We start from the raw sequence: 19,730 nt of genomic DNA, 5'->3' as shown, positions 1-19,730 counted from the left end.
GTGTTGCACGCGCAGACGCCAGCTTTCCTGCTGCGTGCCTGACGGCAGACAGATGCACAGCCCAGGCCGCAACCTGCAGGCAGGCGTGCAGTGCAGTACCCAGGAGTGAGGGGCAGCAGCTGCTGTGGCTGACAGCTCCAAAGCTCTGACTGGCCAAGAAGCGTCCTACTCCCTGTGGCTCAGGCACTTCTGTGATAGTGATTGACACATAAGAATGTCCTCCCCTCCGGTTACCCAGGGGGCCAGTGGCGCCATTCCAGATTCAGCCTCCTTACTTTGATGGACCAGTGCTGGGTACCAGCTGCCCAGGCCCCTGTACCAGGGAGTGGTAGAGGATCTTCCAGACAAAGCCAGCGCAACTGGGTCCGAACAGAAGGAGGCGAGTCCCTTCCACCGCCAGACCCACCACAAGGCCCTTACCTTCAAAGCCAGGATGATGCCTAACCAAACAGGCAAATCAACCTCCTTTCCAATGATGCAAATTTTCTGCTTTAAAATAAAGAACTTCTCATATTTTCATCTTACACTCTGTTTTTGGCTTCATCGTGCTGGTGAAATGAGCTTCTGAAATTCATTCTAGCCCAGCGCTATCTGCTGTGGCACCAGCACAAGGCCTCCCTGGAGAGCAGTGTCAGGGAGCATCTCCCCGTCCCCCCCCCACACACACACCTGATGGCCAGGACACCTCCCTGGGCTTTCTCAGGACTGGATGGGAGGGTGAGCAGAGGTGAAAACATTGTGCCTCTGGCAGGGGACAGCTCTGTGCAAATGCCATGGTGGGCAGTGCCTGGCAGGGTGGCAGTGCCCAACAGCTGGGCAGCAGGTGCACAGGGAGAGGAGGGGCTGAGGGGAGTCGGCATATCCTGAGGGGCCTGGGGGTTTCTGGCCTTTGCTGTGGGAGAAGCAGCCGAAGGGCTTGCAGGAGAACCTGTGTGTGACCCAGACCGGCACATAATGTGCTTTTTCATTTGTTAATGGGAGCAACTGACACAGAAACACTTTGGAGTTCATGTGCAGGTGAGCAGAGGGCTAGGCCAGAGGCCCCAGATCGCAGTCTCTGCTTGATAATGTCCAGGTTCACTTACATTCTCCACCCAGCAGACTATGGCCTGGGCCATAACAGGGAAAAGGATCCACTGTGGGGAGCCACCCTGGACACTATCATTGCTATGGTACCCAGGGTCATCCTTTCAATAACTAAAGTCTGACTTTCCAGATCCCTCCAGGGCTAATCCCGACTCTGGGGTACAGGGCCCCAGCAACAAGTCCCCCTTCTTGGGTTGTGGGTGATACCATTTCACCTTCTCTGCATAAGGACCAGCACTGTCCCTCACCCATCATACACCACCAGAAAACCAGAGTGTTTCTGCTGTGGGGGCTCTGCAACCCTCTGCCCTAAGGCAAGCACTCAAATCATCCACAGAGATTGAGTTTACAAAGGGACAAAGGCCAAGCCACATGTAAAAGTAGAACTCAGATTCACAGCCTGCAGCAGCCAGCCCAGGATGCCAAACCACGGCTTCTGCAAGAGTCAAGTCTTGACCAATAATCGTCCACGTCCCTAACTGTCACCTCCATTTCTAGTTCAGTAGGACAAGCCAGAGAAAGCGAAACATGCTCCCCTAATTGATCAGGTAGGATGTAGGATATCCTGCTTCTACTTCCTTATGTCAATAACCCCCAGTGAGGGCACACAAAGCCTTCTTGTGTCCATGGTGAAGCTGGCCACTCCCCTGCCAGCTTAAAGAGTCTTTGGTAAATGCAGGTGATGGTGGCCAACTCCTCCCTGGCTACCATAAATTGAGCAAATACCCTGTGCTGGCTCTCATTTGGGGGGCTCTTCATTTCTATCTGATGATAACCCTCCCCCAGCACCCCAAATGTGACATAATGTGGGCAGGGAGCTGGCTGCCCTGCTGTGCAGGATACCAATCACCCACATCATCAAAGTGCAGAGTGAACAGATGAGGGCTGAGAACTCGGTACCTGGCACAGATGGGGGTCTCAGTAAGGGATGAAGGAAAAAGTCCTGGGCCCACAGTCAGGGGACCCCCATCCTGCTCTCAGCCTGCTCCTGTGTGATGTTGGGAACCTCAGGTTTAACGACTCTGCCATGCTAAGAATGTTTCAACTTGGGTAGAGCCTCAGACAGGAGGATGGCAGACATGAATTCCAAGATCCCATCCCGAAGGAGTAAAACACCAATAATGCCAGCAAGGCCCTTCCTCTCAGGCACAGAGGCTAGGATCCTGGCAAGGCTGCCACCTCCAGGTGTATGATGCACCTGGCAGTGGGCAAAGCCATGGTGAGTCACACAGTGCTGATAGGAAATGAGAAAGCTGCCTCCTGCACTGTACTGTTGTGAACACACACGCAGATCCCTTCAGAGTGAACCTGAGTAGTGATACCATTTTACAAAGAACTTCCCTTCCATCCTTTAACCCCTGGCTTGGACTTCAGCCCAACTTTATAAAGATGAACCTGCAGTTCTGAGAAGGTCAGCCACCTGCCCAGTGCCTCCATCCAGCTGGGATTTGAACTTAGGACTGTCTGCTTCTAACCTGGCTTGGGGTTCACACATCCTGGGTCCCAGTTTTCCCAGTGGCTTACAAACCATGCTCTAAGGAGCCCTGGCTTCTGCGAAGCTGTCTAGGGCCACCTCTGAATGTGGGGCTGAGGCCCAAAGATCCAGCCCCCACTCCTGTCTGAACTGAAGCAATCCTACTTTGGTCTGTTTTATACATCAGGAGATTTCAGTAGGAGGCTTTCCTTGAACCATAGATTTTGCTACTGAAGCAAAAAAGGCAGAAACCACTGTTCCATCTGTGGTCCCCATGAGTCCCTTCATGCAGGCCAGACTGGGAGCAGTACTTGGACGGGAAATACAGTTCTGCAGTGGGGTCAGGCCAAAGAGGGCTGCATCTCCTATCACCATCTATCCTAGCTGGCGACCTAATTCTGGGTTCACAAAATCTGACTATTCCAATAACTTAAGAAAATGGCAAAGAAAGCACACAAACACACAGAAGTAGCTTTTCGAAATACGGGGACTACTCTGTGACCTTAGGGGTCTGTGGAAATAGAACCACTGGAATTCTTTATTCTTATATAGGGACACACAAGAGAAGGTTCCATGGAACATTCTATCCCCAAAAGGGCAAAGGGGTAGGATTACAAAGAAACAGATGAGTGTAATCAACCCACCAGGTAACACCTACTCCTGGAGCCACGCCTCATTATCTGAGGGGAGGTAAAGCCCAAGTTATTTCGGGGAACAATAATTGTTCAGTATCTCTTGCTCAGGACTTAAGGGCGTGTATTTCCAGAGCGGCTCCCGACAATCTCTTGCCTCCTGCATTCCTCACCTGCATGGGGTCTGGCCAGGGTACTTCCAGGTGCCATGGGGGCACAGTGCAAGCTAAGGCCCCACCAGCCCTGGCTCATGCCTCCCCTGCCCTGATAATCAAGGAAGAGCACAGGCAGAAGGGAAAATCCAAGAGGAGCACAAGGAGGTGAGGAGCAGAGTCAAGGAGGGGCTGCCCTGAACGTGGAACCCCTCCTAGGTACCCTGGGGGCTGCAGGCACTCAATGGGGTTGATTTCTGGGCTTCTGTAACATGAGCTCACAGAGGACTCATCTCAAGGGCTGTTCTGCCCAGATCCCAGGGGGCTGAGAATCTGCATCTCTAAGCAGCTCTAGGTTGGACATAGTCCCCAGCTGGCTATCTCTAGAAGACCTGGATACCTGGGCTCAAGGCCCTAGTCCAGGAGAGATGGTAGCTATTTAGAAAGAGGCCCTCAAGGGAGACAGGTCCAGGGCCCCTCAGGGGGTAGGCTAAGGCCATGTTGTCCTTAAAGTGGGGACACGGGAATCATGGCTCACTTTGGGGGTCCGCTTAAGTTCTGAATGCAGGGTCAGGAAATCTGTGACACTTACAGTATGCCAGGGGCATTCTAAACCAAATAGTCTTCCCAGAGCAGTGATTTCATCCTAATACAAGAAGTAAAATATTATTTTTATATTGAAACACCTGTAGTTATTTTATGAAAAATAAAACAAAATCTCTATAAAAATTATGATGGAAAAGCACTCCAAAGAAACACGCAGCTTCACCACTGGAGGCCTTAGCACGGGACCCGCACCTTGAGAGTCTTGGATGGACTGGGGTTAGCTTGGTGGTATAGTGCTTGCCTAGCTAGCAAGCTCAAGCACCTGGGTTCCAGCCTTGCACCATAAAAAAAAAAAAAAAAGTCTGGGAGGATATTTGCCTCTCAGGGTGTACAGAGGCAGCCTGACCCAAGAGCACCTGAATCCTCAGGGACCTAGGACCTGTAGCAGGCTCCCTGTGACTGGGCACTGGGCTAGGAGAGATGGGAGGAAGCAGTCTTGCAGTGGGAGGGGTTTGTAAAAGCAGAGCCCCCCCACCAACCACAGAGGGAACTTAACTGTCAAAGAGCCCTTTGCTGCAGCCTCTTTGCTACAGCTTTGGGGACCTTGCGCCGGACTCTGGACCTAGGGGAAATGCTTGAGCAGACATAGCTCTGTACATGCAAAACTTCCTCAAGCTACTACCTATCACAGCAAAAGCCCAGGAAGAGACCACAGCTTCTACCTGCAGGGTCTGGCAGTGTTCTACAGCACATGGCCTGAGGGACAAGCAGTGCACAACTGGAAATGTGGATTCACTGACCTGGAAAGATCTATACACACTGAAAAACCAAACTATGGAACAGCACAGGTACCACCCCTCTGCTGGGTAACAAGATGTGAATGCTCAGAAGTGTACACCTCCACAGGGAAGGACTTCTTCCTGTGTTCTCCATTTTTCTCTACTAGTTGCATCTTATTTGAGTCACAGTGAAAAATGTCCCTAGCAAGTTTTTCTAGTAGAATGCAGACCATAATGGCATAACTTCATTTTTCCTAGAACCATGAAGAAGCTAAACAGAGTGTTAAATATGAAAACTATGTTCGACATGGAGAAGCAATCAAAACAGACACCGAGTGCAAAAACAGAGTATAAAACGGCACGTGCTCCCTGTCTGTGGTTATGTGGATGCACAGGGTCAGGGACAGAGAACTGTCCCAGCAAGAAAGGGCAGTGGTAGCGTCAGATGGGCCAGGGTGAGGGCTTTTTCTGTCCTACTGTCTCTCTAAAGGCACAATAACGCCCTTCTTCCTAATCAGAGGCAGGCTGAAAAGACAAAGAAAAGCGTCAGACCCCAGCTTTGTGCTGGCAACTCCCACCCTCCCAGGCGGCTCTAGGTGGAGCCACAGCGCCCCACCGCGGCCTTGGCAGGGAAGGACCGAGGCCGGTGCATGGAAACGTGGCTGCTTCAGGAAGGCAGAGCCAGGCCCAGATGGGAGCTTGGTTTGGGGTGTGGGCACAGCCTGGAGGCCAGGGCTGCTATGTGTGCAAAGGAACTGAGGGCACAGCATAGAGAAAGATGCTGTAGAACATAAGTTGCCTGCAAAGGACAGATTGTTCTCCACCAAAGGTGAGACTGGTAGCTCTCTAAGACCACCCACAGGAACCCCTGGGTGTCCACAAGAGGCACAGTGGGAAACCTGATCTTAAGGCTCAGTTCTGCCACATACCAGGCTCTTGTCAAATCCCTGATTAGCTCTGACCTCAATTTCCCTATTTGTGAAAGGGGACAATCCTAGGGCCCTACCTTCTAAGCACACCAACTAAAGACAAGAAAGACTATAGGTGGCCTCTTGTCCTGGCTCTACCATTTGCAGGCCTTATGAGTGTGGATGAGCAACTTGACTTTGAATTTCAGTTTCCTAATATGCAAAATGAAGTCAATGCCAGTATCAGCCTCCCAGAGCTCCACTTCCTGCACTGTGCCCAAGGCAGATCCTGACAGCAGTTTGATGCATCATGACCTTTTCAAAAACTGAAACAGAATAGGAACCATCAGAGCACAATACCCTTAGTAAGGTTTCATATGAATTCTTCAAACTTTTGTTTCCATTTTATAAGAAATATGTATGTCCTGAGTTATGACATACAACATCATTTTTTACTGGGGGCAAAAAGATTCAGAAAAGCTGACTCTAAGACAGGATGAGCTAATGCAAGCAAATGCTAACTAGCTCAGCTCTCAGCATTTAATAAGCTCCAAAAAATGTTACTTATTCTTGACAGAGGTGATAACACCAATTAGTGTCACATGGTTCTTAAAGGAAAAACTGGCAGGAGAGGGGATTCCTCTTAGGTGCTAAGCTTTCCTAGGGTTTCAGAGCCAGGACCCTGGAATGCAGAGCTGGGTACAGGGGATTCTAGGCCTGCTGACCCATCCCCATCGTGAGCTGTTAATGGAGCAAGTAGGAAGTTCAAGGCAGCATTTACTAATCCCAAAGAGCATTTTCCTACCCAAAAAAGGAGCCTCTTTTCTAAGTGTGTCCTCCAGCCAAAGGCTGGCACAAACCACAGAAGTCTATCTCAGTTTGGCACTACATGTAGTTACTCAGAACAACAGAGAGTGAGTTCAAACAACGCCTTATCCATACCAAAATAGAGCCTAAGAAGGGCTTCTGGCTGGGCCAGGCTGATAAGCAGTGGCTATTATAGACTTCTGGCATCATCCACACTGCCCTGAACTTCCAGGACAAGGCTGGCTGGAGGGTCGCTAAGGAGAGAGACCCCTGCTTCTGCTGTGGCTTCCTGAGCACAGGGCGCTTTTCTAAGTGTGCATCCTCATGCTCCAGCAGCCCACTGCTCACACATCCCACTGGGGCAGAGGGGCAGAGCTATTAGGGCCTCATTCTCCATGCTGAGGTTGGATTTGCCTCTGTCTGATTTCTCCCTGGCTCTAGTTCCTTTCTGGAGCAGGTCCTAGAAGACAGGGCTCCCTCCTCTCCAGACTGAGGTCTTAGTAAATCCCTAAGACATGCTCATCATGGAAGGCAGAAGGGCACCCTGGTCTTGGATCTGATTCCACAGAAAGCGGGCGATGATGACAGCGAAGGCTAACGTCTACATGACTCATTTAATCTTCTTGAGAGCCCTGAGAGGTAGGGACTATCATGAGCCCATTTTCACTGGGGAGAACTGAAGAGAAGAGGTAAATGGTCAGGGGCACATGTCTGGTAAGTGGCAAAGGCAGGATTTCAAGCCCTCCAGAGACCAGGACTTCAAACTCGGCTCCAACTCTGGTACCAGTCTTTGCCAGCTGTCTGACCTCAGGCAGGGCACTTGGCCAATGCAGGCTCAGTTTCTTTAATCTCTATAATAGGATACTGCCAGCTGCTCGCAAGGCAGGGAGACAATGAGACAAAGTACGTGAAGTACAAAGTACAATGTCCAGCACATAGTAGGTCCTCAGAAAATGTGAATTTCACTTTGCTTGGACCAAAGAGAAAAAGCAAGAGCCATGGGGTAGCTGAGTGTCCTAGCTCCCAAGCCCCAGGAAGCCACTGCCCTCTGGTTGGGATGACCTGTGTCACCAGACAGGGCCTGGGAGCAGATATCTGAACAGTGTTCCCTGCCCCCACTCCCAGCATAGGACGATACATGTACTAGGGGCTCAGGAGCAGCTCGCTGATTGGCTGAAGGTAGTCAGAGGGCCAGGAAAGAAAAAGGGTCGCCTGGCTGGCCTGCCTCTTCATCTCCAGCCAGAGTGTGTGCACATGTGTGCGTGTGTATGCTGGGGAAAAGGACACTGTCCACTGGCTGAGGCACCCATGTGCGCTCTACCTCCCGCATCACATACAGCATTTGTGGTCACAAGTCCCCTCCAACCACATGATTCATAGGAACCTCCAACTAACCACGGGAGCAGAGCCAAGGGCAATCCTCTGACTTCACAGATGGTGAGGAAGGCCCAGGGAGGTACAGTCACAGCACCAGGCACTTGGCTAGAAGGAGAGCCCAGGCCCTGGTGGCAGGAGGCTGGGTCCAGCAGCCTGGGCTACCAAGCTGTCCTGGGGGCAGCTCGCCAGGCCTTGGTATAAAGGCAGGGGTAGGGGGCACCCAGTGACAAGTGGGGTAGGGAAGGGTACCTGAGCCTAGCCCCAAAGATGTGGGTGCATGAAGAGTGAGCAGAGAGTTCAGTGGACTAAACAAAGGGGAATGAAAGGAATGGAAGGGGACAGGAACAGCAAACAGTGGAATGAACCTGACATGACTTCCCTGTGTTCATATATGAATCCACCACAGTGAATGACCATCATGTACACCCACAAGACTGGGGCCCTAATTAGAATAAGATATACTCCATGTTTGTATAAATATGTCAAAGTTGACTCAACTGCCATGTATAAATAAAAAGAAAGAAAAAAGGTGAACAGGGAGCCAGATCCCTTGAACATATTGGGCTAAGGCCCTGTGGCTCCCCATGCCTGTGAGTGAGTGACCTGGGAAGCTCAGGGTCTTCTCAGACTCCAGAAAAGAGGGAGGGAAGGGCTGTCTCCACCAAGCCTAGAACGAGCCAAGGGGGTCCCTCTGACAAAAGGAGACTTACCGCATAATGCCCAACGGATCCAATGCCTCCTCCTCTTCCTCCTCCTCTTCCAAGGACTTTTCTGCATCCTTATGGGCCAGGATGGGTGGGCCCTCACCTGCCACTAGGTCCTGCTGCTTGAAGAAATCAAAAGCTTCCTCATCGTCCCCTGGCTGACTGGCTGTGTCATCTAGAACAGAGGAATCTCTGCTGGCGAGACCTCCAGTCCCTGGGGATCTGGTGCCTGTGGGAGAAAGCAGAACAGGAGCTTGAAGCCCACCCCAGAGCTAGAGATCACTGCACTCCCTCATGCCAGGATCTGAGGCCTGGGGCATCCCACAGCTCCCTGGGACCAAGTTCCTTCTGAACAGAATGACAGGTCTATGTGGATGGGAGGCAGCAATCATCCGGGGGGCAATCAGGGGCCTGCTGCAGCTCTCCAGGGATGCCTGGCATGGTACAGTCACAGGGGGAGCTTCAGAGCAAGACCAAGGTGGTGGTTCCTGAATAGCCCAAAGCCTGTCGGCAGGGCAGGACTGGCTGAGTCCACATCCCCTGGGCTGGGGTGCGTTCCACCAACCAGTGTACAGCATAGTTCTAGAACCATCTTGCAGTGTGGGACATGGCAAGGGACTCTGCCAATCCAACCAGAGAGGCTTCACAGAGCTGGAGCAATCAGACTACGACCTCGATGAGCACAAAGAGTGAGCATGTAGAAGATTCCAGAACAAACAATATCACTCCATTACAATCTGATTTAGATCTCAAAGTGTGGCCCACAGACAGGTGTCCAGGATGACGGACATTCAGAAAGGGAGAGCAAACATCCTGAAACATCCACAGCAGCTTGGCACCCCGCAGCATCTGTGGGTGGCATTTGTGAAAGTACACGTCTGCGAAGGCTGGGAATAAAAAAGCTAGTCCTCCCCTGCGGAGAGTCTGAGAAGCGTGGGTCCGACTACTTGTTTATCTCTATCTAAATAGTGACTGAGTAGTTTATCTTTCAGAGCCTTCACTTTTTAAAATATCTCCCTGTAGGTTAAAAAAAAAACAAAACTTAAAGAGTATTTTTTAATGCCTATACAGGATGTACTTAGCAAGTGGTGATGATCATATTGTATATTCTGCTCTTTTCTTTTAGACATCCAAAAGCCCATGTCCCTTCAATTTCATGTAACAAGCATCTGACATGTGAATACACAAACCCCGTGAGACATTATTTTACAGAAGAGGAACCAGGCACGGCAGCAAGGGAAGTTGGACCACCTATCTCTCCATAAGAGAGGGGTGGGGACACCTGAACCTCTCCTCCAGCTGCAGTCACCCCTCATCACAGGCCAGGCGAGAAGAAAGGATTTTGGCTTTGGAGCAAATGGAGCAGGCAAAACCCCAGACCCTTGCACAGGGCACAGAAATAGAGTAGAAACCTGGGTTCTGCGACCCTGTCTTATCTGAGTCCTTCTGTGCACTTGCTGGTTTTGCTTCTGTCCCTGACCCTTATTTTTTTTAAATTGGTTTATCTGCTGTCAACCTTTTTTTTGAAAAATTCCCTTGTGTCCTATGGAATTAAGAGATGCACAGTGGTTAAGTCACTGACCTGAAGAGGGATAGTCAGGTAAGAGGCCAGCCCTCCCAGTGGGCCTGCCCTGTCCTCAGGGCTCAGGGAACAATTCCTGCCTTCAGGCCATGGGGCAGGAGCTGACAAGAGTGTGCTGGGGTGGGGTATCATCTTAGCTACCACTTCCTGTGTGGTAGGTAGGCTCTGTTCTAAGTGCTTAACACATGACCACTTGTCAGCTGGTCACCTCCCCACCTTACAGATGAGAAAACTAAAGGGAGAGCAAAGGGCTGGGGCGCAGACTGACAGTGCTCAAGGTCTCCTTGCTGAAGGCAGGGGTGCTGGGTCACAAGCCTCTCTGTGGGGACAGAGGCAGAGAGGTAGTGTCCCAAGGGTCCTGCTCACCAGCCTAGCTGTGGAAGCAGAGTTTACCCTCTATGTCACAGTCCCTAGGCCTGGCTGGCAGGAGGTGGAGGGTGTATGTATAGGGGTGTTCAGGGAGGAGCTGGCCAGGAAGCCTTGGGGGGCGCACTAGGGAGAACACACAGTGTGAGCCCATCCGGCACCCTGGCAGTCAGTCCTTCAAGAGCTCACCATTCAGCTCAAGATGTCAGTGAGGTCTACCCGCCTCAACAGCCTGGTCAAAGCTTCCAGGCTGGGGAGGGCAGCTGGGGACTGGTTCCTGCTCCGCCCTGGCAGCAAGGCCAGGTTCTGGGCCAGGGGGACTTCAGGAATGTTGGACAGAGCCTTAGGTACCTAAGAACTCTAGCAGCTCTGGGCTGCCTGCCAGCTGGGCATCCTTCGAGACGCAGCGCAGAATGTCATTGAACATGGCTGTCCTTTCCCGGATGTCAGATTCCCCAACAAAGAGCACCTTTCTGGGCAGTGGTGGCAGGTTAGCCGCTGGATAACAACTGCTCAGTTTCTGGTAAAACTCCTCGATCTCGCTGTACTTTTTGGAGACCTGGAATGAGAAGAGCACGAGGTTTCGTGAGTGAAGAGCAGGAGGGGAGAGGTCTTCTTGCCCCCAAACCAGAATCCCAACAGGAGTGCGCCTGGAGCAGGCCTGCCTATTGCTCTTCCACAGCTTCCCCACCTCAGGCTCTGGTCCCTTAGGAAAATCCTAGAGGCCCAAAGGAAAGCTGCAGCCATGGTGGGATTCCAGGTACTGCTGCAGGTCCAGGTGAAGACAATTGATACAGGGACCCTTCCCCGGCCTGCAAGAGACCACTGCCTCCGCCTCATCCTGGGCTTTCTGTTGCATCAGCTGGTGATCTCAGTAGCTGGAAGACTGTCCGGTAATCTTCCAGCAACGCCATGAGTCACCTTTTCTCAGCACAGAAATCTTGTTGGCTGTCTCATGTACGTCAGCAGCAGCCTTCCCTTCCAGCAGGGCCAATCCTAAGCCACAGTGGAATCAGGCACTGCTGAAACAGGTTCTCGGCACTGCCATCAGGACCTCTCAGCTTGCCAGGACCTGAGTGAAACTCCTGCTGAAGGTGGTCCCAAGTGCCATCTGAGTCCCTGAGGGTGGTGTTCAGCGTCCTGCTGGGCTCCAGGTTGACCACCTCTTCTTCCTCCTCAGCCTCTCCCTATTACTCCCAGGCAGCTTAATCATCTACTCATTCAATTATCAAGCTCTTGCTGTGTGTTTGCTCCACATGGAATATTCCAGCTGGCTCAGGTCTCATACGGGTGAGCGGGTGAAGCACAGAGGGTGTGGTGCCATTGTTGTAGTCTGTACAATCAGGTGTGGGCTACGAGAAAAGTCACCTGTCCTATGCCACAGCCTCTACCAACAGCCCCCACATTGCTGGATTCCTCAGTGCTTCCCCAGAGGCTGGGGCTGTCTCCCTGATGAGCCTGTAGCAGTGTGGAGGGGAAAGGCACGGGTGACTAACACGTGCACCCTTAGCCTTGGCCTGTCCCCTTAGCACTCTCTAGAACACGCTGGCAAGCAGGAGACAGGGACAATCCCATTCACTTGGGCTCAGGAGGTCTGGTGGTCCCCTGTACTGGATATGTCTGGGTCACTCAGCACCCCAGTTTTAAGGTTCTAAATACCAGAGATGGCTGGGGGTTTCAGAACCTCCCAAGTGGGGAGTCACCTGGGATAGGTGTCAGCAGCTGTCAGTACAAAAATCTGGTTCTCGAGCTTTCCTAAGAATATCCCTTCAGGAAAGGCAGGGGGATCCTCTCAAAGAGTGACTGGTAACACTGGCCCTGACCCACATTGTTTGGAGGACTGGTGACTCCAGCCAAGAAGGCAGAGCAGGCAGCAGTGGGGGCCGAGCGCCCCCTGCTGGCCTGAGTCCTCCATGTGGGCTGGGCCCACAGACCCACCAATCTAGAGAGCATGAGAGGACAGGAGTTCTAAGGCTGAGCTCCCAGACCATCAAAGGCCCATAGCCATCAGTGACCTGCCCCAACCACAAAAGGAGAACAAGGGAGAGGAACTGAGGGCAGAGGGAGCTGAGACGAGAACTCATGTACGTGATGCACCCCGTGCACAGGCCATCACTGGGCAGACGGTAACAGAGCCCACGGCCCCCGAACCTGTGCACATGCCTGCACCATGCTTACACACAGGGGTTTGCCAAGCCTTGAACATACTACCAGTCCTGAAGGCTAGTTTTACTTCATGGTTAGCAATTAAACATATCTATACTTTTTTTTAAAAATGTGTCTTTTTAGGGAGTAGATGCTGAATGCTCATTAATTCTTTTATCTAAATCATGTAGCTCCAGAGAGATTTCAGGTTTGGGGCATGCAATTTTGGGCTACACCCCACCCCAGATCATCCCACAGGGAGGAAAGGAGTTCTGCTTTGCTTCTGCAGGTACTTCAAAATGTCTGAGAAGTACCTTCCAGTGTGCTCTGGGACCACACAGGGTATGAGCATCACTGGTGAGGACAAAGTAGCACTGGTGTGGCATGTGGAATTGTTACAGACATCTTCACATACGCCCTGCATGTGAGGTGGGCCCGCAGCACAGGACAGAGCACAATGACCTGGTGCCTCTCAAGGGTTCCCACAGTGCAGCTGCTCCCTCCTGTCCAGCAACACAATCTCAAAATGTTCTCTCTTTCTGCTTTTGTCCCTGAAGATATGGGTGTGTTGAACCCCATCTTGAATAAAGCGTGATTACCAGGAGCTGAAAACAGCCCTCCAGAGCAGAGTCACTCTTGGAACAATGCAGACATAACCAGCAGTTCACATTCTACCTGGGTTCTCACCAAGAGTGGGTCTAAGCAGCAGTCACACGAAAAACAGCACTGCTATTTTAGGCTCTTCTCATGATGTTACTGAATGTCCCTTGAAGAAAGATTGTGCCATATATTTCTCTTAGAATTTGGTCTTTATAAATAGGTCTTCAAAGCTATAAAATTCATTGTTTCCCTTTTTTCCTTGGCTGCCAGAAGATTCAGAACCAACTTGTGAGCAAGTCTGCAGCAGGTTGCTTCCCTCTGGACTGCAGGGCTCTAGCTCATTTTACCCTGTCCTAAAATCCTGTAGCCTATCTTTCCTGGTTGCCAGGTCCAGACCCTTTTTATAAGAGACCAAAGGGTAAAGAATAAATAAATGAACATGTGAATTCACCCCTTCTTGAAACTTTCTTCCCTTAGCTCTGATGACCCCACCAGAGTCTTTCAGTTTTGACTGCAGACTTTTCCCTCTCCTTGACTCTCCCTGACCTGTGGGGGTCCCCAGGATCCCTTCCTCAGCCTTTCTCTGCACCTTCCACTTCTCCTGTTCTCCATGCAACTTCATCTACTCCCAGACTTTTAACCTCACCTCCCAGTGGATGAATCTAAAACCTGCATCTTAGGCCCAACGATGGCCCAAGCTTGCGCTTCCTGTACCATCCAGGGAAGGAGCCTGGGTCTATGCAGACAAAGCAGGACTGAAACCCTCCCCACCCCACTCCCCACTCTCACAGCCCCCCATGTCTCCCACCACTCTGTCCTCACAGTGATGCCCACACACGTGCAAGTTTGTCTCCCTAGACTGTGCACTTTTGATTCACCCTTGTGCCCACCTGTGACATAGCCTGGCACTCCAGCCCCTGAGCAAGAACTGGATGGAGAAGTGCCCACACCCTGGTGTTTCTGCCCATCTTGACTCTAGGTACCCTTGGAACATTCTGGCTATGGTCCCCTGCTTACCAAGAACTGGACAACATCCTCAGGCCTGTGCTTGGCTGATTTGAATGCAGCCAGACGAGTCACCACCAAGATCTGGTACTCCACATGGCCGGACATCATCTTGCCCCGCACCTCCTGGTGCTGGGGCACGGTCAGGTCAAGGCCCGTGTGGACATTCTGAACTTGCCTACCAAAGGAAAAGAAGGCAAGCCAAGTTCAGTTTAAGTTAGCCACTTCTTCACCAGTGAAATGCAGGCAGACCTGGCAATGCCCGGGGGGCCTGGGGGCCCAGCTGCTCCGCTGGCCACCCTCTGCAGTCACTGCTCCAGGCCACCTGCCATGCCACATACCAACTCCTCACAAAGCCTGCTTCCCAGGACCAGGCCTGGTCCTGCCTCTGGTATAGACATCTGTTCCTAGCAGGAAACGGGGAAGGATTAGGCCCACATAAAATCATGAAGAGTTAAGCATCTGACACACTCAGCATGTGCTGAACCTGAACAGACGGCATCCTGGAGCTCTGTGCAGGCCAGGGAAGGAGCCTGGGTCTGTGAACCCGGACAGACTCACACCTCTTCCATCAGTGAGAAGGCAGGGGGGGTGGCTATCGTGCCTGCCCAGCTGGGGAATGAGAGTGATGCTGAAGGTGGCCAGTGAGGCACTGACCAGGCCAACCTCCACAGCTGGACAGCCAGGATCTCCCAATGGAGGCTGAGAAGGTACTAGCTAAACTATAGCTCTTGGAGAGTTTTTAATGGTATTGAGACACCAGGGTCTGTTTGGGAGCAAAGAAACCACGAGGGGTTCTCTCAAAGGGAGAACAGACATGAGGACATTCCTCATCCTGCAGACCTGTGTCACAGACCTGTGTAGACAAACGCACCCCACACGAACACCTCTGGCAGGTACACTCTTGCTGTGCACCAGGCAGGCCCTTCAGAATGCAGGCTGCGGCTCCAGGCCTGGACGGGCTTCTGGAGCTTAAACTGCTTGGTCTTGCCCTTCACTTCTGGAATTACTCCCCAGTCCATCAAACATCCATCCCCTGGGACTTGCTCCAAATGGATTCCTTGCGTCCCCACAGGGTAAACATGTTGGCCCTGTCACCAACACCAGGCAGCCGTCAAAAACTGGGAGACCAACTGTGATATGCTGCTCATGGTGTGTGCATACCCAGTGACCATACCGATGGGCACACATGAAGAACACGCTCGTGTGCTGTGCACACGGATAAGCACAAGTCCCTCCTGAAGGCCCAGCTGACCTGACTCCTGGGAGGTGTCAAAGTGCAGTGAAGGCAGAGGGATGCTCTGAGAAAAACTGGCCACCGATCAGCCCTCTCCTTCTTTTGCCAGTGGTCAAATCACAGTGTCCTCTGCCTGACTCTGAGCAGACTATGTGTGCTCGGCATCTCTCTGCTGTCACAGGACAGGAGGGAAAGGAGACTGGCGGCTAAGGTGAGTGGGACAACAACAGCGAGACCCCCAGCAGGTGGACTGTGCTAAGTCACTTCCACCTCCCATGGCCCCACAGTAGTGTGACTGCTCAAATACACCTTCAAGACAGGGAAACGGGCACCAAGGGAGGGGCGTGTGAACTCTCGATGGGTCCAGGCAGGGCCAGGGTTCAATCCTGAGAGTCGTACTAGAGCCTCCGTGGCCCCTTGGGGCATGATGAAGAAATGAGGCACCATTTCTTTAGGATCATGATGAATAGGAAGCACAGATGAATGGGAGGGACAAAGGGGAGGGTCTCACGGCTAGAAAGAAGACTGGAGGGGACCTCAGGACAAATCTCATCTCCCCTCCCGGCCCTCTAGTCCCTCAAATGCCAGAATCTCCAGTGGGCTGGGCACCCTGGAAGTGTCCCAGGTCTGAGAGCACCAGGATGCCTGTGCCTCACTGGCTGAGCTTCGCACTCCACTGCTGGAATCCCTTCGCCCCAGGCCTCGGCTCCCCTGCCTTCTCACCTAGGGCTGACCTGGCCTAGAAAAAGACCATGTTTCCAGTTTTCTAGTTGTCTGACTCCTTTGCCCCTGTGCCCTGGAAGCTCAACATACATAGGCACAAACATACTGCCTAGTCCTGCCTGAAACTCATGGCCACTAACTTCAAGCTGCAGCAGTGGCTCTGGTAATCCTACCTCTCCTTATATGTAAGTTCTCAAAGTGTGGTTCCTGGACCAGCATCGGCATCATCTGAGAACTCGCGACATAGGCATGTGCAGGTTGCTGACTCAGGAGCCTGGGATGGGCTGGAGATCTTCTCTTGTTGAGAGCCTGATACACCTGGGCCTAATTCACTCACTCTCCATTCCTATGCCCCAAGGAAAACTTTCTTTATATAGACCAGGCAGGAAATATTTCAGGCTTTTTAGGCCCTTTGATCTCAGCTGTAGTTGTTCAACTCTGCCTTTGGAGCATGAAAGTAGCTATAGACCACACCTTCACAAAGAGGATGTGTTCTCATAGAACCCTAAGTCATAAAAGCAAGTGGTGGGCAGGACATGGCCCACAGACATAATGTACTCCCCTGCGTCCTAGACCAAGCTGCTCAAATTGGAATGTGCCTACAAGGCCTCTGGTGATGATCTTAACATGCCAATTCTGCGTCCAAGCCCCGAGGGTGAACTCCAGCTGATGCTAAGGCTGCTCTGTGCGCTGCTCCAGGGACCAGCCCTTGAATAGCAAGACATTACAACTAAATCCACCCACTATCCCCTGATAATGCTGTTTCCTACTACATTGAGAAAATGAAGCAATCAGAAGACCCACCACTGGGCTTGCTCCCTCTTGGGGCAGTGGCCAAACTGGCAGCTCCTCCTATGACAGGCCTCTCCACGGGCCGTGGACCTGGCATACATTCTCAGGAATGCAGCTTCTGCACTTAGCCCTCTTTTCTGCACCACAATGCTCTCTCCTTATGGGATCATCTGCTTGGCAGGCAGCCATCCTCTTGCTTCCCCTTTAACAAAAGTTGTCCTTTGACCCCGCTTTATTCTCCCTCCAGCTCTCTCTCCCCTTTCCAGCCAAACTCAAGAGAGTGACCTATATTCCCTCTCCTGTTTACCTTGAACCAATTCCAACAGAAAAGTTGTCCTCATGATGTCCACCTGAACTGCCCTTGCCCACATCACTTGTGACCTCTGTGCTGTTATATTTGAAGGTGAATTCTCACTTCAACTGGATGGTCCACAGTGCCCTCCTTAGACCTCCTTCTTTCCGAAGTACCCTCCCAAGGCGATCTGACTAGGTTCAAGGCTTTAAATACCATTCAGAACCAATGACACCCAATTCCTTTCTGCAATCCAAACTCTCCTTTCAAGGCCATCCTCCTTCCTACCACCTTCCTGACATCTTCACTTGACTGTCAACAAGCTCCTCAAAATTAACCTGCCAGGCAAGTGCTGATTCCCTCTACCCCTAAACCTGCCCCTGAGGTCTTCCCATCCAGTAAACAGCAACCTCATTCTCTCGGCATCTGAGGACAAAAGGTTTGCAGCTGGTCTTTCCTCCTCATTCTTGTCCTCACACCCCACACTGAATCATCAGCAAACCTGAAACAATCTCCTCAACACATCCAGAATCTACACGTCTCCACCCCAACATGCTGGACCAACCCAGCACCTGCTCTCCATTGCATTCTTGGGGAAACTGCAGCGGATGCTAATGGCTGTTCTGCAGCTGCCCACTGAAGGCTCTGCTCAGATGCAGACCACATCAGCACAGCAGCCATGGGATCCCTGTGAACCAGGTCAGCTCACACTGGCATCCTATCAAGCTCAGAGTGAAGTCCCTGGCCTTTCCACCCACCTCTTCATCACATCACCTGACATTTTCCCCTGCTCCCTGCACTCCAGCCACACTGGCCTCACAAGACTGGCTCCTCCGTCCTCTCTGCGTGAGTACCCACTTTGTCAAGATTTCTTTCCCATAGCTCTTTCCCTCAGAGAGCCTAGCTGAGACCTACCCAGCTGTCAGTCTATCAGAAAGATGGCATTTGACCACACCAAATAAAACAGCATTCATTCCTATCGCTGTCTACCCCATCATTTAATTTCCCTTCCCAGGCACGTCTCATCGCTGCCATATTCTGTATCTGCCTGTGGTTCACCTGCCCCCACTAAAGAACCATGGGCAGGACCTTGTTCTGTTCACCACTGTATCCTAGAATCTGGACAGATCCCTGGCACAGGGCAGGCCCTCAGCACCTACTGGCTGAATTAATGCAGGTATGCACGTGAAGATGGGTGGTGGGGGGGAAGCTGGGCTGGGAACATGAGCTGCCCCCAAGGGAAAGGCCACCTTCACTGCTGGACTAAGGCATTTGAACATATTCTGCAGGCAAGTTCTTTGGGTCTGCCGGTACCTGCTGGAAGGAGGGAATGAGCAGGATTCCCCATCAGCAGCACCTCATGCCTGTTAACACACCATGTATGTGGGGAGTGGGGGGTAGGCAGTGAGGAAAGCTCCCTTCCCAAGTACCCAGCCCCAAAGTCACACTCTATAAGTCTACACAGTGCAACTCAAGGAATCTGCTGATGTGCTCTTACCTGTTTCTCCAATTTGCAGAAAAGGAAACTGAGACTTAGAAAGAGGAGACTTTCTAGGCAATAGGGTAACCTCTTCTGCCAACCTAGATGCAACCTGCAGCCTCACTACCAAGCAGAGACCAACAGGTTCCAACCCCAAGGCTCACAGAAAGAATTCTATTCTTTTTAGACTTGAAGTCACAGGTAGCTTAGGTTACAGCTGGAATGTTAACGTTTGGATTGGGCCACACATTCATGTACATGACAAACTGCTCTCCTAGCCCAAGATTTTGTGTTACAGCACAGGTGAGGCATATATGAAAATACCCCAAGTGCATCACTGCGGCCGTTTAAAAGGGGGAAAGAGTAAAACCACGTTCCTCCCAGTCTTTCCAGGATCTATCCTGGCGGGTCCTCTAGGTCTGACCCACGGTGGACTCATCAGGGGCCTCTGCTGCAACTTCACCCTGAGCTCCCTCCTTGGCAGCTGCCCCTAGTCTCTTCCACCGGGTTAGAGCGTCCCAGCACCTGCCACCTGGTGCGGGTCTGTCCAGTAGGGCCCGGTGTCCACGCCCAACCTGGCCCACAGTGAGCGCCGGAAAGGTGGGGAACTCGATCTTCAGGCCCCAAAGAAAAGAACCCAAGTGGGAAGAAAAGGGGAGCAGTGGCTCCTCTGGGGCGCCTGCACGGACCGGCCGGGCGCCGGCCTTCCTCTGGGTCTTGGGTGAATTCTTTACCCTCTGGGTGCCTCAGTTTCCTCATCTGCAAAAAGGAGAAACTCGATCGCACGCCACCTCTCACGCGGGGCGGCTGGGCCTGCAGGAACCGCCCGGGGGCGCCGCGGTGGCGGCCTGCGCCTGCCCCTCCACCCCGCGCACCCGGCTCGGCTCTGCGGGAGGCGCGGGACGGAGTCTGGCTCACCTGGAGGTGACGAGCACCGCCGGGGACTGCATGACTGCGGCGGCTGCGGGCGGGCGGACGGGCGCGCGATCACGCGATCCGGCGGCGCCGACGTCGCTGCGTCCCCGCTCCGCGCTCCTGGAGCC

The 19,730-nt window shown here is 52.3% G+C and overlaps 1 protein-coding gene across 1 annotated transcript in view; it reads right to left on the bottom strand.

Moving 5' to 3' along the window:
- The window catches only part of Hs1bp3 (HCLS1 binding protein 3), a 36,715-nt gene extending 16,985 nt beyond the window's left edge, over positions 1 to 19,730 (bottom strand). Inside the window, exons 1-4 of the mRNA XM_015479942.2 lie at positions 19,606 to 19,730; positions 14,176 to 14,341; positions 10,765 to 10,972; positions 8,472 to 8,694 (exon numbers count right to left, since the gene is read on the bottom strand). Of these exons, the coding sequence (XP_015335428.1) occupies positions 8,472 to 8,694; positions 10,765 to 10,972; positions 14,176 to 14,341; positions 19,606 to 19,637 (629 nt within the window). The 5' untranslated portion in view covers positions 19,638 to 19,730. The remainder of the gene's footprint in view (positions 1 to 8,471; positions 8,695 to 10,764; positions 10,973 to 14,175; positions 14,342 to 19,605) is intronic.

The sequence above is a fragment of the Marmota marmota genome, unplaced genomic scaffold, assembly GCF_001458135.2.
Source record: "Marmota marmota marmota unplaced genomic scaffold, marMar, whole genome shotgun sequence".
In the NCBI taxonomy this organism is placed as follows: Eukaryota; Metazoa; Chordata; class Mammalia; order Rodentia; family Sciuridae; genus Marmota; species Marmota marmota.
This window is presented reverse-complemented; position numbering and strand designations above follow the sequence as displayed.